Source organism: Entelurus aequoreus, linkage group LG14, assembly GCF_033978785.1.
Source record: "Entelurus aequoreus isolate RoL-2023_Sb linkage group LG14, RoL_Eaeq_v1.1, whole genome shotgun sequence".
NCBI lineage: Eukaryota > Metazoa > Chordata > Actinopteri > Syngnathiformes > Syngnathidae > Entelurus > Entelurus aequoreus.
The window spans coordinates 2,779,420-2,795,323 of NC_084744.1; the positions used below are offsets into that span (position 1 = coordinate 2,779,420).

The following is a 15,904-nucleotide window of genomic DNA, read 5'->3' on the forward strand; positions in this document are numbered from 1 at the left end:
GCACTTGTGTTTGCCTTGTCTCTGCTTTGTCTGCGTGCTGCTGTCTTATCTTCGTTGAGGTGCTTGAAGTCTGTCCTTGGCTGTTTAGCAGGCAGGGTCTGGAAACAGAAACTGCTGCTGCGAGACAACTTGCAGTGGGATATAACAAGTTGTGTGCCTTTGCACGGATAGAAAGGTACAACTTGAGCACAATAGATAATAACTATAGCAACAGCCTTTAAGCATAAGACTTGTGTGATAACTTATACATAATTATTCTAACAATTCCCTCCTGTTTATCACATAACTTCCCCTGAATCTTCTTATCCCTAATAACTTCTTCTTGTGATTTTCAGTTAATAGTTCATTTCCCTATGGCCAAGTTATGTTTACACTCACAGTTCAACATCATTTTCTTTTTTTTTTCTTTTCATAGTCACCTGGGTCTGGAAACAGATCAGGAACACCATCCAGGTAGGTATCCTCGTCATCAGATTCATCTTCCTTGTCGTCCGCCAGGAGGTGCATCTGAACAGTTTTATCATCTGCTGGGCTAATCGCTGGGGTAATCAGACGGTTAAACAGAGAACGCAGACAGGTAAGACAACAACATCCACACAACATTAGTATTGCTGCAAACACAGCCATGGATACTAGAATTGATGATACCAAGAACTTGTATCTGCTGAACACATCAAACCACCCGTCCCACATAGATGTATCTATGCCAGAGTGCTCTTTCATTTTACCGTTGAGGGTGCACAGGCCTTCCAGTGCTTTGGTCAGGCTACCTTCTGTATCAATGTTGTTTGGTATGAACATGCAACACTGCTCACCAAATATTGCGCACACGCATCCTTTTTCCGCTAACAACATGTCCAGCGCCATACGGTTTTGAAAGGCCATAAGGGAGGTGGCGGCGAGTTGATCGGCGACGGCTTCAAATCCGGCCTGTGTAAAATTTCCTAATCTCTGTACATTGTAGTGGACGTAGTTTATTCTGTCAACATTCTTGTTAATCATACACCACCAGAAGACAGATGATTCAAATCCAGCTGCAACTTGATCAACCAATTTGTACTCGTCAGGTACACCTCTTGGGACACCCATTGCATCGATATAAGTTGGATCTCCAGCACATTGCCAGCTTACATCACGTTTAGTTCTTTTCCAATGTTCGGGTATCAAACTGTTCAGGCGTGTTAATAATTCTCGTTCTGTTGTGGGGTATATGGAGGTGGGCATGAGGAGTGTGATCAGAGCACAATGTCCTGTTACATTTTTCGGTAATCGGTCATAGATTCTTTCCTCCCCGCACCACCACCACACATCACCTTGTGATACTGGTACAAATATTGATACATTTACTATGTGTAAGCAGTTGTCTGATGATACGTTTCCTAACTGTTGTCCAGAGCCTAGCATGTTAATGCAGGTGTAATTAGCTTTTGTCACATGTTTATCAAATATTGGTTTCTGCTTTGTTTCTTTGGTTACAGGGTAGATTTTGTCCCATGTAGTGCAATTCCCTTTAGGAGTTGTTTTGCTCATTACTTCACATAAACATTTTTGACTCATAGATGCCGGGATGATCTTGAGTAATGGTCTGGGGCTCAGGCATACAACACAATCAGTTTTAGCAGTCATTCCTGCTTGCGCCGCCATGAGTAACCAATTAAAAGCCAAATGAGGAACCAATTATTATCAAACCTTGACACACCAGTTGTTAATTTGAACCATTCATCCACACCATCAAATGGTACGCTAACAACTGTGACTCCAGCGCGTTCAGTATAGGCGTTCACTCTGGGTTGTTCAGTGTTGCGCATGGTTTGATTTATGCAAACAATCACCGGGAAATATGGGTCTGGTCCATTTGACCATGCCCATAATTGGAAACCCCAGCAGGATGTGTTGAACAGTGTGACATTGGGTGGTCTAATTTGTACATCAGGGAGTGATATGGTTAACACTAGATTTGGGCCTTGATGTTTCAGAGTTATTCAACTTTTAAATAATTTAGCTTCTTCACTATCATCCGGGGGCCCTCCCACCTTTGAGAATGCCAATGTTGTCTTTTAACACTTCTTATACGAACCCACTCTCCTGGTTCCACTAGGTCTGTTATCTTGTGGAGACACAACAGGTCTGTCTCTTAATTTATCCAGCATCGTGCGCATATAATCTGCTAAATTTGGTAGCTGATAAGGTCTTCCAAATATTATTTCATATGGTGTGAATCCTGTTGTACTTGTAATGTTCATGTATATTTTTACTAAATCTATACATTGTGTCTATGAACGTTTTGTTTCTTCCATACATTTCTTTAGTCTATTTTTAATTGTTCCGTTTGTCTTTTCCACTAGTCCTGCACTTTGTGGATGATAAGCACAGTGGTTTTTGAGATCTATGTGGAATAATGATTCTATATTCTTGATGAATTGATTTACAAAATGAGGTCCATTGTCACTGTATAGATTTAGGTATACCATATCTTGGTATGATATCTTTGCATAATGCTTTTGCTACTTTTAGCACATCTACTTTTCCTGTAGGAAATATTTCTACCCACTTTGAAAAAGCATCTACTATGACCAGACAATACTGTTTTCCTTCACTCTTTATTTAGTTCAATAAAATCCATGCATGGATGTTGGAACGGGTGTTGTGGTTTGGGGAATTGGCCTTGTTGTGGGCGCATATTCCCTTGTGGATTGTGCTCGCACAGGTCATGCATGTCTTACAAAATTTTTTGATTAAGAATAAAAGCTGTAGGTGGTATAGTACTCTGGTATAGTATAAGGGTCACCATCCCTCCTGTTGAGACATGAGTACAACCATGGCTCAACACTGCTGCCCACCTATACAGATTTTTTGGTAAGATTGGTTTATTGTCTGGACATACACAGATGTCTTCTTTGTTCAATGTGCCTCCGTTTTTTATCCACTTATCTTTTTATTTTAGAGTACTTTGTTGTTGCATGTCTTTTAATATACCATTATTCATGTCACTAGTTTGTAGTTTAAAAACTTGTATTTCTTCTTCTGCTGCTTATTTTGCTGTTTTGTCCGCAAACACATTTCCTAGTGATATTGCGTCCGTTCCGTTGGTGTGTGTTGTACATTTGCATATTGCTATTTTAGTTGCTCTAACATCCGCACATCCTGTTCTATTTGTATATCACAGAATACTGCTTCAGCTTCTGGATTCCAGTCTACAGGTGATTACATTTTTCGATCTTTTTCATACATTAATATACTTAATGGAGCTACTATTTCAGTGTAATTTGGTATCCAACTTCTACAGTAATTAGTTAATCCTAGAAATGACATCATTTGCTTCTTTGTTTGTGGTTTTGGTTCTTGTAGTACTGCTGTTTTTCTGCTTTCCACAATCGTCCGTCCATCTTTGTTTAAAGAATGTCCTGGCTACTTTACTTTTGTTTTGCATAATTGGACTTTTGTTTTGCTTACTTTGTGTTGATAACGCTAATGTATCTTTTGTACAGTTTTCCTTATCCGGTGATGCTAATAATGTCAGGGTGTGTTGGTGACAAACACCAAGATGCAGAGAAGGCGGCAGTCATTGTGCGAGAAAACATGATTTAATGTCTAAAATATAAAAAAAATAAAGAAAAGACACAATCCAGGAACTAGGAATGGACAAACTGGAAACAGTGAACAGGGATCCAGAAAACAGGGACTAGGAACAAAAAGACAGTAAGCTACAAACAGCTACAAAATATAACTTACCACATACAGCTTCACTGATATCGACACGACAGGTCGGAACAACATTAATTCAGCACTGACTGGAGGGGAAGGCAGGTTTAAATAGCAGCTGGCTGATTGACACCAGGTGTGGCCAGGTGCATATCAGCCACAGCTGAGGGGACAGCACTCAAAGAGACAAACATGAAACTGAACCAAAACAAGAGTGCTGACAGGAAATAAAACAAACACAGAGGAAAAAATAAACTGAACCAAACTGTCAGGGACAAGCATGACAATATCCCTCCTTCCCATAACGGATACCAGGCGTTTTAGACAATCCCCCCCAAGCTCCCCCAAAAAAACAGTCCAAAGTCACGGGAGGGTGGAGGGAGGACAAGGAGGTGGGCCACCAGGCCAAGTGTCCCCGCAACCAGCGGGGAAGAGTTGGTGAGGCGGCTCGTCCGCCGGCGTGGGAGGACCCACTGGTGACGATGGTGGCGCCCTCTGCTGGCCCACTAGAGACAATGGTGGCGCCCTCTGCTGGCCCACCGGAGACGATGGTGGCGCCGTAGGTTGTAGACCCACCGGAGTGCATGGTGGCGTCTGCCGGCCCACCGGAGTGCATGGTGGCGTCTGCCGGCCCACCGGAGTGCATGGTGGCGTCTGCCGGCCCACCGGAGTGCATGGTGTTGTCTGCCGGCCCACCGGAGTGCATGGTGGCGTCTGCCGGCCCACCGGAGAGCTAGGTGGCGTCTGCCGGCCCACCGGAGTGCTTGGTGGCGTCTGCCGGCCCACCGGAGTGCTCGGTGGCGTCTGCCGGCCCACCGGAGTACTCGGTGGCGTCTGCCGGCCCACCAGAGTGCTTGGTGGTACAACTTTGGGTACTGAGAAAAGCGCTATATAAATCCCAGGTATTGTTATTGGTGGCGTTTGCTGGCCCACCGGAGATGATGGCGCCGTAGGTTGCAGACCCACCAGAGATGATGGCGCCCTAGGTTGCAGACCCACCAGAGATGATGGCGCCGTAGGTTGCAGACCCACCAGAGATGATGGCGGCGTCTGTTGCAGACCCACTTGAGATGATGGTGCCGTCTGCTGCAGACCCACTTGGGATGATGGTGCCGCCTGTTGCAGACCCACTTGAGATGATGGCGCCGTCTGTTGCAGAACCACTGCGGCGAGAAGTAGCTGTGCCTCCCCAGCTGCACAGCCACCCATAGCCCCCCCCTTCATGGGACGGATCCCAGACGTCCCCAGACAGGCCCACAGACGAAAGGGATGGGTGGGAGAGGGCTTGAAATGCTGCCGAACTCTTCTTCAATTTAGCCATTAGCGCTACAATCCCGTCAAGCCTCTCCGCCATGGACATTTCTGCGAGGTTCGTGTTAGGCTGGATTATTATGTCAGGGTGTGTTGGTGACGAACCCCAAGATGCAGAGAAGGCGGCAGGCATTGTGCGAGAAAACATGATTTAATGTCCAAAAAATTAAAAAAAATTAAGAAAAGACACAAACCAGGAACTAGGAATGGACAAACTGGAAACAGTGAACAGGGATCCAGCAAACAGGGATTAAGAACAAAAAGACAGTAAGATACAAACAGCTACAAAATATAGCTTACCGCATACAGCTACACTGATATCGACACCACAGGTCGGAACGACATTAATCCAGCACTAACTGGAGGGGAAGGCAGGTTTAAATAGCAGCTGGCTGATTGACACCAGGTGTGGCCAGGTGCCAATCAGCCACAGCTGAGGGGACAGCACTCAGAGAGACAAACAGGAAACTGAACCAAAATAAGAGTGCTGACAGGAAATAAAAGAAACACAGAGGAAAAACTAAAACTTAAACAAACTGTCAGGGACAAGCCTGACAAATAATATGTCATCTACGTAAATTAGGATTTGGCTTCCTCCGGGAGGGTGGAATTTGGACATACTCGCATGCATTGCTTGTGAATAGATTGTCGGACTTTCCGCATACCCTTGAGGTAGTCTTGTATAGGTGTATCTTTTCCCTTTATAAGAAAATGCAAAGCAAAATGTACTTTATTTATGTATTTGTATCGAGAAGAATGCATTACTGATATCAATCACTGTGAAATGCGTCGCATCCGTTCTTAGACTGTTCAACAATGTGTATGGATCTGGTACACATGGTGCACGTTGTATTACTGCATTATTTATCGCTTGGAAGTCTTGTACCATTCGCCATCCCACTGAGGGTGGTTGCTTTTTAACAGGAAATATTGGGGTATTACATGGTGAGTCCTCACATTCTATTATAACTCCTGCTTATTAGATCTTCTATTACAAGTGTTACTCCTTCTAATGCATCCGGTTTTAGTGGATATTGTTTTATGCATCCCCAACCCCCCGCCCCTCTGTTGCGAGTTGTCATGATTAAATGTAACGTGTTTATGTGTGCATTGCATGAAGGTTGTTTCCCACTCCAGACAAGGCCCCCTTAGGAGCCCAGTCTAGATTGTATTTTTTTACTCATCTTCTTCCCCAGCGTTTTACCTTGTTCTTATCTTTTACGGGGCACCTTTGGCGACCCATCAGCGTTCCTGTTCTGTAACCCTGTACACTGTTTGTTTGTCTCATCTTGAACGGGTTTGTGCTGAAAAAATGGTTTTGTTGTACTTGTGCAGTGACAATAAAGTCCTATCCTATCCTATCTTATCTTATCCTATATTCTGTTTTTGATCTGATTTGTACTGGTTGTATATTTTTAATTTTGCCCACATCGGTAGGTCCTTTTGACCATAATCCTTTTGGTATTTGGTCTAAAAATACTTCTTCTGCTTCAGTCGGCAGCAGATGTCAGTTGTTTCGCGTCAGCCAATTGTAAATGAAGTAGTCGTTTCCTTGCAGCTCTCACCTGCCTTGTCACCCTCGTCCTGCTCTGTCCAATCCTGCATATGATGTTTAAAATCACAGCAATGATTGTCCTAATAAACGCTTAAATCAATAATCCTAATTCAAATGTTATACGTATTACTTCATGTAATTTTAAGTAACATTTTAAACCCACTAAAAACTGTCTATAAGCAAATTAAACTATACTTTTTCCAACTGTGATGACTGTATTATGATGATAGTATATATGATAGTATATATCTGTATCATGAATCAATTTAAGTGGACCCCGACTTAAACAAGTTGAAAAACGTATTCGGGTGTTACCATTTAGTGGTCAATTGTACGGAATATGTACTTCACTGTGCAACCTACTAATAAAAGTCTCAATCAATCAATCAAACACATTCTTCCAATTCTTTATATTTTTTATTTGCAATTATTATTCAACAATATTCAAAGCAAACAGTTGTAATGGTTATAGTCATACTCATGTCCATGCACCGACTGAGAAATAGTGCTATTTACCCAGCACATCATTAAAATGTCATTATTTTGCTGATTGTTGCGTCTTGGGCTTTTTAAACTATCATCTGTGTCTGACAGTTACATTCTAGCATGCTGTCATGCTACACTTATCACTTGTGCACTCTGACGTCCTCTCGTGTGTGATAATATACAAAATAAAAGCATGCATTTATTCTCGTCTATAGCTATCTGATAGCTGTTGTGATTGCCATGCCTCCTTATTTATTCTATTTTATGCCATTATCTTATCTTAGCTCAGCACCCAGATGTATGGTGTACTGCAGATGTCTAAAAAATAATCCAAACTAAGAATGTTAGACTACACTTTAAAGTTAAACGTACATCAGTTAAACGTCCAGCTCCTAATGCGCCACACACACACAACTGTGTGTGTGTGTGTGTGTGTGTGTGTGTATCTTCCTGTAGCCACTGTGAGACCAAATCACTCCATCACACGTTGTATTACTCTTCAAATTTACGCTCAAATTTACCATCAATTTTTACTATTTTTGTCCTTTTCAACAACACATAAATCCAACAGCAAATCAGTCTTATAAAATACAACAAGGTCAACAGCCGTATAATGTCAAACGTCTCTCTTTATCTCTTATTACGCTCTCTCTAATTGGTGTCGTATTTTAACAGTCATTCCTCCTTCATAATCTGATACTATCGCTAATCCTAGCACAGTCATCACATCTCGTCCTAGTAGTTTTACTGGACAGTCTGGGAAACTTATGATTGGCATGTTACACGAGTTCCCTAACGGGTCTCGCAACCATACTTTTTCTGTTTCTGCTACTGTCACAATTTCACCACTTGTTGCTCTTGCAGAAATTTTGTTTCCACTTAGTTTTATTCCTGGAAAATGTCCTCTACATGTAGGTCAACATGCTCTGGTGTCGCACAGAAATTTAATGTCTTTGCCATTTATGTAAATTATTATTTTTGGTTTATTCGCTGTTTGTTTACTTAAGTTCTCATAACTTAGTATGTCCTCATGATCACTCTGATCATTTACTTTGTCTTTTGGTGTGGTCTTTGGAGATTTGGATGTCTCCTGACCTAGTCATACTGAGTAACCTGGATTGTTGTCTTTTTTTTTTTTTCAGGACAGTCTCGTGCGAAATATCCTTCTTTTCCACAACACCAACATGCAGCAGGGTGTAACTGCTGTTGTTGTCGTTGTTGTCCTCTACCTCGTCCTCTATTTTGGTTGTGATAGACCATTTCAGGTCAGTGTTTTTTGGATCCCTTTTTGATCTTACTGTTGGTTGTTCCGATATACTTTCATTGTATGGCGGTGGATTTTGAAATTTGTTTAACCCACTCTGTGGCCTAGTGGTTAGAATGTCCGCACTGAGATCGGTAGGTTGTGAGTTCAAACCCTGGCCGAGTCATACCAAAGACTATAAAGATGGGACCCATTACCTCCCTGCTTGGCACTCAGCATCAAGGGTTGGAATTTGGAGTTAAATCACCAAAAATGATTCCAGGGCGCGGCCACCGCTGCTGCTAACTGCTCCCCTCACCTCCCAGGGGGTGTTCAAGGGTGATGGGTCAAATGCAGAGAATAATTTCGCCACACCTAGTGTGTGTGTGACAATCATTAGTACTTTAACTTGAACTGATCTTCATTTTGTTGTTGTTGGAGCGCTGGGTGTGGCAGCTTCTGTCTGTACTTCTTCCTGACTATCTTCCCTTACAATTTTTACCTATTTCTTCTCCAAACTGGGCCAGTCTCATCATCTTCTGCTCTATTAAACATAAGCTTTTCGTCTCTCTTAGCCCTTCCTTTTTCCTCTTCTTTTCCTTTTCTTTCCCTTTCTTCCTGTTCTTCCTTTCTTTGAGCCATCCTCATCCAGCACTCCAAGTGTTCCCACCCCATTCTGGCCAGTTTATTTTCGTTATTTCCGCATTTTTGTATTATTAATTCCCTCAGTTTTAATATATCACCTACTTTGAGGCGCCCAGTAAATTCATGTTTTGAGATCCAGTCATCGAGAAATTTCAGTAAGTCTGGATTTGTTTTTTCTACTGCTTTCCAGTGTTTACATTTGAACTTGTCTTTTGGACTAGCCATCGGTTTACTTGTCCCTTTTCCTATTTTGAGAATTTGGAGTAATGTGTCGTCCCCTACAGAGCCGAACTTATAAGGATTCCTTTTTTCTTTGTTGTAAGCTAGTGGTTTAATTTTTTATTGTGGTACACATCACTTCTACTGGAGGTTGTCCCCCAGTGCAGGTGTCTTGCCTAGAGTTCCACAATAACCCACTATTACTTCTCACAACTTTAATATGGAGTGATAGCCTAATGGCGAGCACTCCTACACACTCTCACGTTCACACCTTTCACACTCGTTTTACGGAATTTTCAGTTTTTGTGGACTCCGCCGCCCTTCAGAATATTGGCCAACCCACAAACAGTAGGTGTGGTGCCCAGGGAACCAGGGACCACCGCCCCCACGCAGCCAAGCCGGACAGCGACAGGAACCCCAGAGCCCGGCCCACCGCGCCGCCCACGAGGGCCAGCAGCAAGCCGCAGAAAGACGCACCCGGCAGAGGACAAGGCAAGAGAAAAGCAGGGGACAGCCAGACCCCAAGCCAGCGAGAGACCAAACCTCACACGTGCAAAAAGGCGGGACGCCCCACCCGAGGGGCCCGGAGATCCCCCGCAACCGGACGGGAAGACCGCCCCCGCCCCACCAGCAACCGGGCCCCCATGAGCCTACCCCTCCACCCCCGGAGAGCGCGGCGAGGCCAGCCCCCGGCCACCCCACCCAAGTCGGCCGCCTAATGGCGATCACTCCTACGCACTCTCACGTTCACACCATTCACACTCGTTTTACGGAATTTTCCGTTTTTGTGGACTCCGCCGCCCTTAAGAATATTGGCCTCTTCAGATTTAGAATTTCCGTTTTTTTGTGTGGACTCCGCTGTCCTTAATTTGGCTTATTTTCAATTTTGAATTTTACGGAATTTTCAGTATTTGCGGACTCCGCCGTCCTTCTGATTCTTTGGCCTTTTTACCAGTTAGAGCCATGGATTTACAGGGTTTGTCTATGCGTCGTAATCCTCAGTGACACACTTTTTAATATTTACCTGTTAGAGCCTTGAATTCACAGGGTTTGTCTATGCGTCGTAAACCTCAGTCACATGCTTTTTTTCCTTTGTAATTCAAAACGTACTCACTGAAATCTGCGTTCCTCTCCCTTGTCCTCAGTATTTCCATCAATCCTCAGATCCCAGCCGGAGAGAAGAAAAATCATCTTGTCAATAGGGAGATGGTTGCCATGGCCATGGTCCGTCTGTATTCGCCTCTCCTGCTGGAATCGTCAGATGTGTTGGAATTCGGCTCGAGGGACCAAGATGATGTCAGGTTCAAACACCAAACTATCTATTAAACGAGACAAGAAGCAAGGAATCAAGCAGAGACAGAGTTGAAATTAGCTCATGAGGAGAGACGTATTGGGCTGTACACTCAGTTACAGTTTGTCCCTACGCTCTGAGGTACAGTCTCACGTGCTCCTCTATTTATTCGGTAGGTCCCTAGTTAACATCACTGAGGCTGTTTCTGAAGGGAGGGGTAATGCAAGCAGCCCCAATAGACACAATGGATGATTATTCAGAATGCAAATGTGCTGACACTCGTGATCTCGCCCTGTCTCTGTCCTGTCCGCGCCGAGGTACTCGATGTCCGTCCTTGGTTGTCATCCGGCAGGGTCTGGAAACAAACTGCTGATACGAGACAACTCGCAAAGCAAGATTACAAGTTGTGCCTTTGCAAAGATAGAAAAGTACAACTTCAGCACAATTGATAATCACTATAGCAACGGCATTTAAGCATACCATTTGTGTGATAACTTATACATAATTATTCTAACAGAAAGTTCTAAAATTTGACTGACTTTGCAGCGAGCCACCTCACCGAGAGATCCGACCAGCTTCTTTATTTTAGCGAAATTATTTTCCAGTTTTGCACACATTTCCATTAATTTAATAAATGTGATGGGAAATAATTTACCTCTTTCTTTTTACAAATTAATGGCTTTCAAAAGTTGCAAGTGATAAATGCTTATTTAGTGAAACAAAAATAAATAAAACTGCATCAACATACATAAAATAAAGATGCACCAATAATCGATTTTTAATTGGATTGTAGCTCTTGAAAAATAATTGCAATCGAATCGTGAGGTGCCCAAAGATTCAGAACTCTACTATCCACAGTGTGAATATGCTTCAAAAACATTATGAATAAAGTTGGTATGGTATAGTAATCATCACCACCACTGTGGAAAATATGTTTCTTGCAAGTATCAGGTTTGGCTTAGCATGCTACACACACACACACACACACAAAAACACTCTCACACACACACACACACACACACACACACACACACACACACACACACACACACACACACACACACACACACACACACACACACACACACACACACACACACACACACACACAGACACACACACACACACACACACACACACACACACACACACACACACACACACACACACACAACACACACACACACACACACACACACACACACACACACACACACACACACACACACACACACACACACACACAGACACACACACACACACACACACACACACACACACACACACACACACACACACACACACACACACACACACACACACACACACACACACACACACACACACACACACACACACACACACACAGACACACACACACACACACACACGCACACACGCACACACACACGCACACACACACACAACAAGCAGCATGACACAAGCAAAGCATCAATGTAAAGTAGGGGAGATTGATCCAAATGTTGATACTATTGATACCAAGTACCGGTATAGTCTCAGTATGTAAGCAATACTAAATTGATTTGGTCAATATTTTTGTTTTTTTTCCTAAATAATTTTTAGGGTCGTTTTGAGCAAATTCAAAATGTAATAAAATAGGCTTTATAAAATGTGTTGTTGTGTTTATTTTAGTTACTTGCTATGACACATTTTAAGGTCTATAATGTATTGCTAAAATATTGTATCAGGACTTAAAATTGGATCAGATCTGAGGCCAAAAAATCGTATTCAGGATGCGAGGCCACAATTGTTGATTGGGACTTCCCTAATTGCAATCACGTTCATTCGGTGGAACTGGAACAGTGACAGTGTGATCCGCCAATGAGATCGCAACGGATGGATGATGTTGGCTCACTGAGGGGAGGAATGAGCATCAATGAAGATATAAAAGGAAGATATAAAAGTAAGACGTATAAGAGAGAGGTTTGGACTCATCTCTTCGTCCACCCGATGATGGAGACGGAGGACCAATCAGAGCTCTGCTTTCCACAACTAAGCAACATCTCCTGCAAGAAGCCCGTGTCTCATTGGTCTGGTGATATACTTTTGACAGTTCTGCTGTCCGTTATCTGTGTCTTCACTGTGTTTCTCAACCTGCTGGTTATCATCTCAATCTCCTACTTCAGGTACATTTTGTTCATCCTGAAATCATGTTTGTCAATGTGTTGTTGCTGTAATGTCTCCGCCTGTTTGTTTTGTCAGGACTCTAGTTAGGAGCGATGTTCTTGATTTGTTCTTCATCTCCAGGCAGCTCCACACTCCCACCAAACTCCTCCTCCTCTCTCTCGCTGTCTCAGACTTTCTGGTGGGCCTCCTGGTGATGCCAGGTGAGGTCTACCTGAGAACATCCTGCTGGGCTCTGGGCGATGTTCTCTGTTCTCTTTGGAACTACATGGTCTACATGGTGACGTTTGCCTCAGTGGTACACATGGTGCTGATATCAGCTGATCGTTATGTGGCCATTTGTGATCCTCTGCATTACAACACCAGGGTCACTGTGGGAAGAGTTCAATTCTGTGTTTGTCTCTGTTGGTTCTCCTCCTTCCCCTACTATGGCATCCTTTTGAAGGAACAGCTGGCTCACCCCGGCATGTATAAGTCATGCCACGGAGAGTGTGTCATTGGTTTTGAATATGCCGCAGGTGTTGTTGACGTTGTTGTGAGCTTTATCCTCCCTCTCAGCGTCATCATCATTCTGTACATGAGAGTGTTTATGGTTGCAGTGTCTCAGGCGCGAGCCATGCGCTCTCATGTTACATCCATCAAACACCATCATTCAGTCACTGTTAGGGCAAAGAAATCGGAGTTGAAGGCCGCCAGGACTCTTGGTGTCGTCATCCTTGTCTTCATCATGTGTTTATGTCCATATTACATTTTTACTCAGGCAAGTGACAACAAAATAATATCTTTATTGGCTCATTATGCTGTTTACTTATTTGACTTCAACTCCTGCTTAAACCCGTTGATTTATACCTTGTTTTATACCTGGTTTAGAAAAGCAGCTCGATGTGTTGTCACGCTGCGCATACTGAAGTCTGGCTCCAGGGGAGACAACATACTTTAGACCAAAAGGTGACATATTAATGTTTAGAGTGTAGATTGTAGTAATTAGTTAACCAGATGTAAGTAAGCAGCCTCTTTTCCACAGATGAAATTATAAAGACATCAACATGATTTAAACTGTAATGTACACTGACCCTATTTGAAGTGCAAGTGAATTTCATTTGCTCAATATTTGAGATGGAAATGCCAAGAAAGTAGCAACATACTTTGGGATGGAGAGAGTCATGAAAAAATATGGAATTATTGTTAAGTAAGCAGGCTCTGTCAACTAGACATCATCAAGGAAGGTAACTTACAGAAGGATGTTGGGTGAAGAAATAAGTTTCACATTAGAGGAGGACATATATCAGACTATTATCTCATAACCTAACGTAGCCCTGCTGCTGTTAAATTTTTTTTGGTGGCAGTCTTGTGCTGATATGACAAAACATTGTACTCGTGTTGATGTTAATCAGGAACATAACCGACACATTTCATAATACAATAAGAATGAGTGACCATCCCAGGATTAAAAGATGACTTTAGTCAAAACAGTGTTTATAATGTAAATATACACTTTTTTTCTGTCCTTTACAGCCAATTATGAATTTCATATTGTCAATGTAGATCCCCATATCTGATGTACAGATTTACTTTATAAAAGAAAAATAAAAGTATCAAGTAGAAAAAAGACCAAAAAAAAGGGATGACAGACAGAGGAGGTGATGAGGGATACGCCCCGCCCCCCTCCTAACCCAACTCACCTGTCCATGTGATGTGGGAGTGTGTAGGCCCCCAGAGTGTCTACTGAGTAGTTTTAATTCCCTTTTGATGTGTGTGCAGGAGAAATGTATGCAGGTGAAAACGAATGTTGTGATTAAAATTGGGGGACAATTTTAAATGCACAAACTCCCTGAGCCTTACTTGGACCACATGAGAGCAACATCAGACATGCACACTGTAACCACACCAGCATCACACCTGTCCCAAACCTGACATAAGTTCAATGTTTTATCATAAAAATCAAACAACACCAGTCATTTCCATAATGTTATTTTCTAATATGAATGTTTGGCCAACTGACAAAGACAATAAAACATCCTGTTTTGCATGGACTGTATGTTGTACGTCACCTTTTGCACAATGAGATGTGTTCTGTAGCACAAGCACGGGCTACTGTTTTTTGTCCGTAAAATATATTATTACATAGTTTTTATTAGCATTTAGCTAATCCAGTAACCGCATTTCATGATCACTATCCATTAACGTTTAGATTGTTTTGATTTTAAGCAGCACGTCAACAGGGGAAACACCCTGGACAAGGTCATAAGCCATGGCATGTCCATGGGTGTGTCCTCTGTTGTTAACCTGGCCGTGTCTGACCAATATTGTTTGTTTATTAATATCACCAGTCTTACCCAGCAGCGGCTCCTGGTGAAAACAGAGGAAATGCTAACTTACTTTTGAAGTGGCTGCAAATTTTATTTGGATTTAAAAAATGTTCCAACTGAAGTTTTACTTGAATCATGCAACGTCATCGTTGATCATTTTAACGGTAAACTAAAATCAACTCCGAACTCGGTAGCTTTATTTTTATCAAAACAATATGAAAACAAAACTTATAACTCCGTGGAGATACAAAAAACAATTACGTTTAAGATTTTAAATGACATCAGGTGTAATTTAGATAATAAAAAGCTCCCGGTGTTGGTTCTGCTGGATCTAAGCGCCGCTTTTGATGCGGTAGACCATCACATTTTATTAAATAGACTTTTTAACTTCTTATCTCTTAGACTGATGTTTTTATGTAAGTATGGATGCATGTTCCTCAGGAACCCATGAGATAAGATATGGGGTTCCTCAAAGCTCAGTTTAAGGTCCCATTGTTTTTAATCTTTATATGCTGCCTCTTGGGGACGTCTTCTTCTTCTTTCGTGTATCGTCTTCATATGTCCATCTTTGTGTCGTGTAGCTACTCCCTCGTCTCAGGTCCCACTTGGAAGAGGCCCTCCTCTGAAGGTGGTCTATGCCGGGGACAGGTGGTGATGATGTGGTCGGCAGTCTGCTCAGGCTCCCCGCACTCACACGCTGCACTGTCTGTTAGGCCCCACTTCTTCATGGACGCTTTGAAGCAACCAACCCCTGTGCGAAGGCGGTTCAGGAGGGTCCATTGCCGGCGAGGTAGATCTTCTCCCTCCACGCCACCTCCAGGATCCTGAATGTAATGGTGTAGGCGTGTCTGTCCTGCTGACTCCCACTCCTGCTTCCATTCCGCTACCAGCCAGGCTTTGGTTGTCAGATCCTCCGGGATGGAAATAAGCATCTCTTGTGCGGCCTGATTGTATGGGTGGCGGGACTTGAGTCTGCTTGGAGGTGTTGCCATGGTGGT

General features: G+C 42.9%; 1 protein-coding gene across 1 annotated transcript; it reads left to right on the plus strand.

Moving 5' to 3' along the window:
• The first annotated feature begins 12,423 nt into the window (after positions 1-12,423).
• LOC133665212 (trace amine-associated receptor 13c-like) lies at positions 12,424-13,537 on the plus strand. The gene is made up of 2 exons (XM_062070459.1): positions 12,424-12,599; positions 12,721-13,537. The coding sequence occupies exons 1-2, from the start codon at positions 12,424-12,426 to the stop codon at positions 13,535-13,537; spliced, it is 993 nt and encodes a 330-aa protein (XP_061926443.1).
• The last annotated feature ends 2,367 nt before the right edge of the window (positions 13,538-15,904 follow it).

Bases quoted from the DNA above. Each gene is read 5' to 3' on its own strand.
- LOC133665212 (XM_062070459.1), top strand. From the start codon at position 12,424: ATGATGGAGACGGAGGACCAATCAGAGCTCTGCTTTCCACAACTAAGC. The intron at 12,600-12,720 runs GTACATTTTGTT...CTTCATCTCCAG, and splicing joins ATCTCAATCTCCTACTTCAG to GCAGCTCCACACTCCCACCA.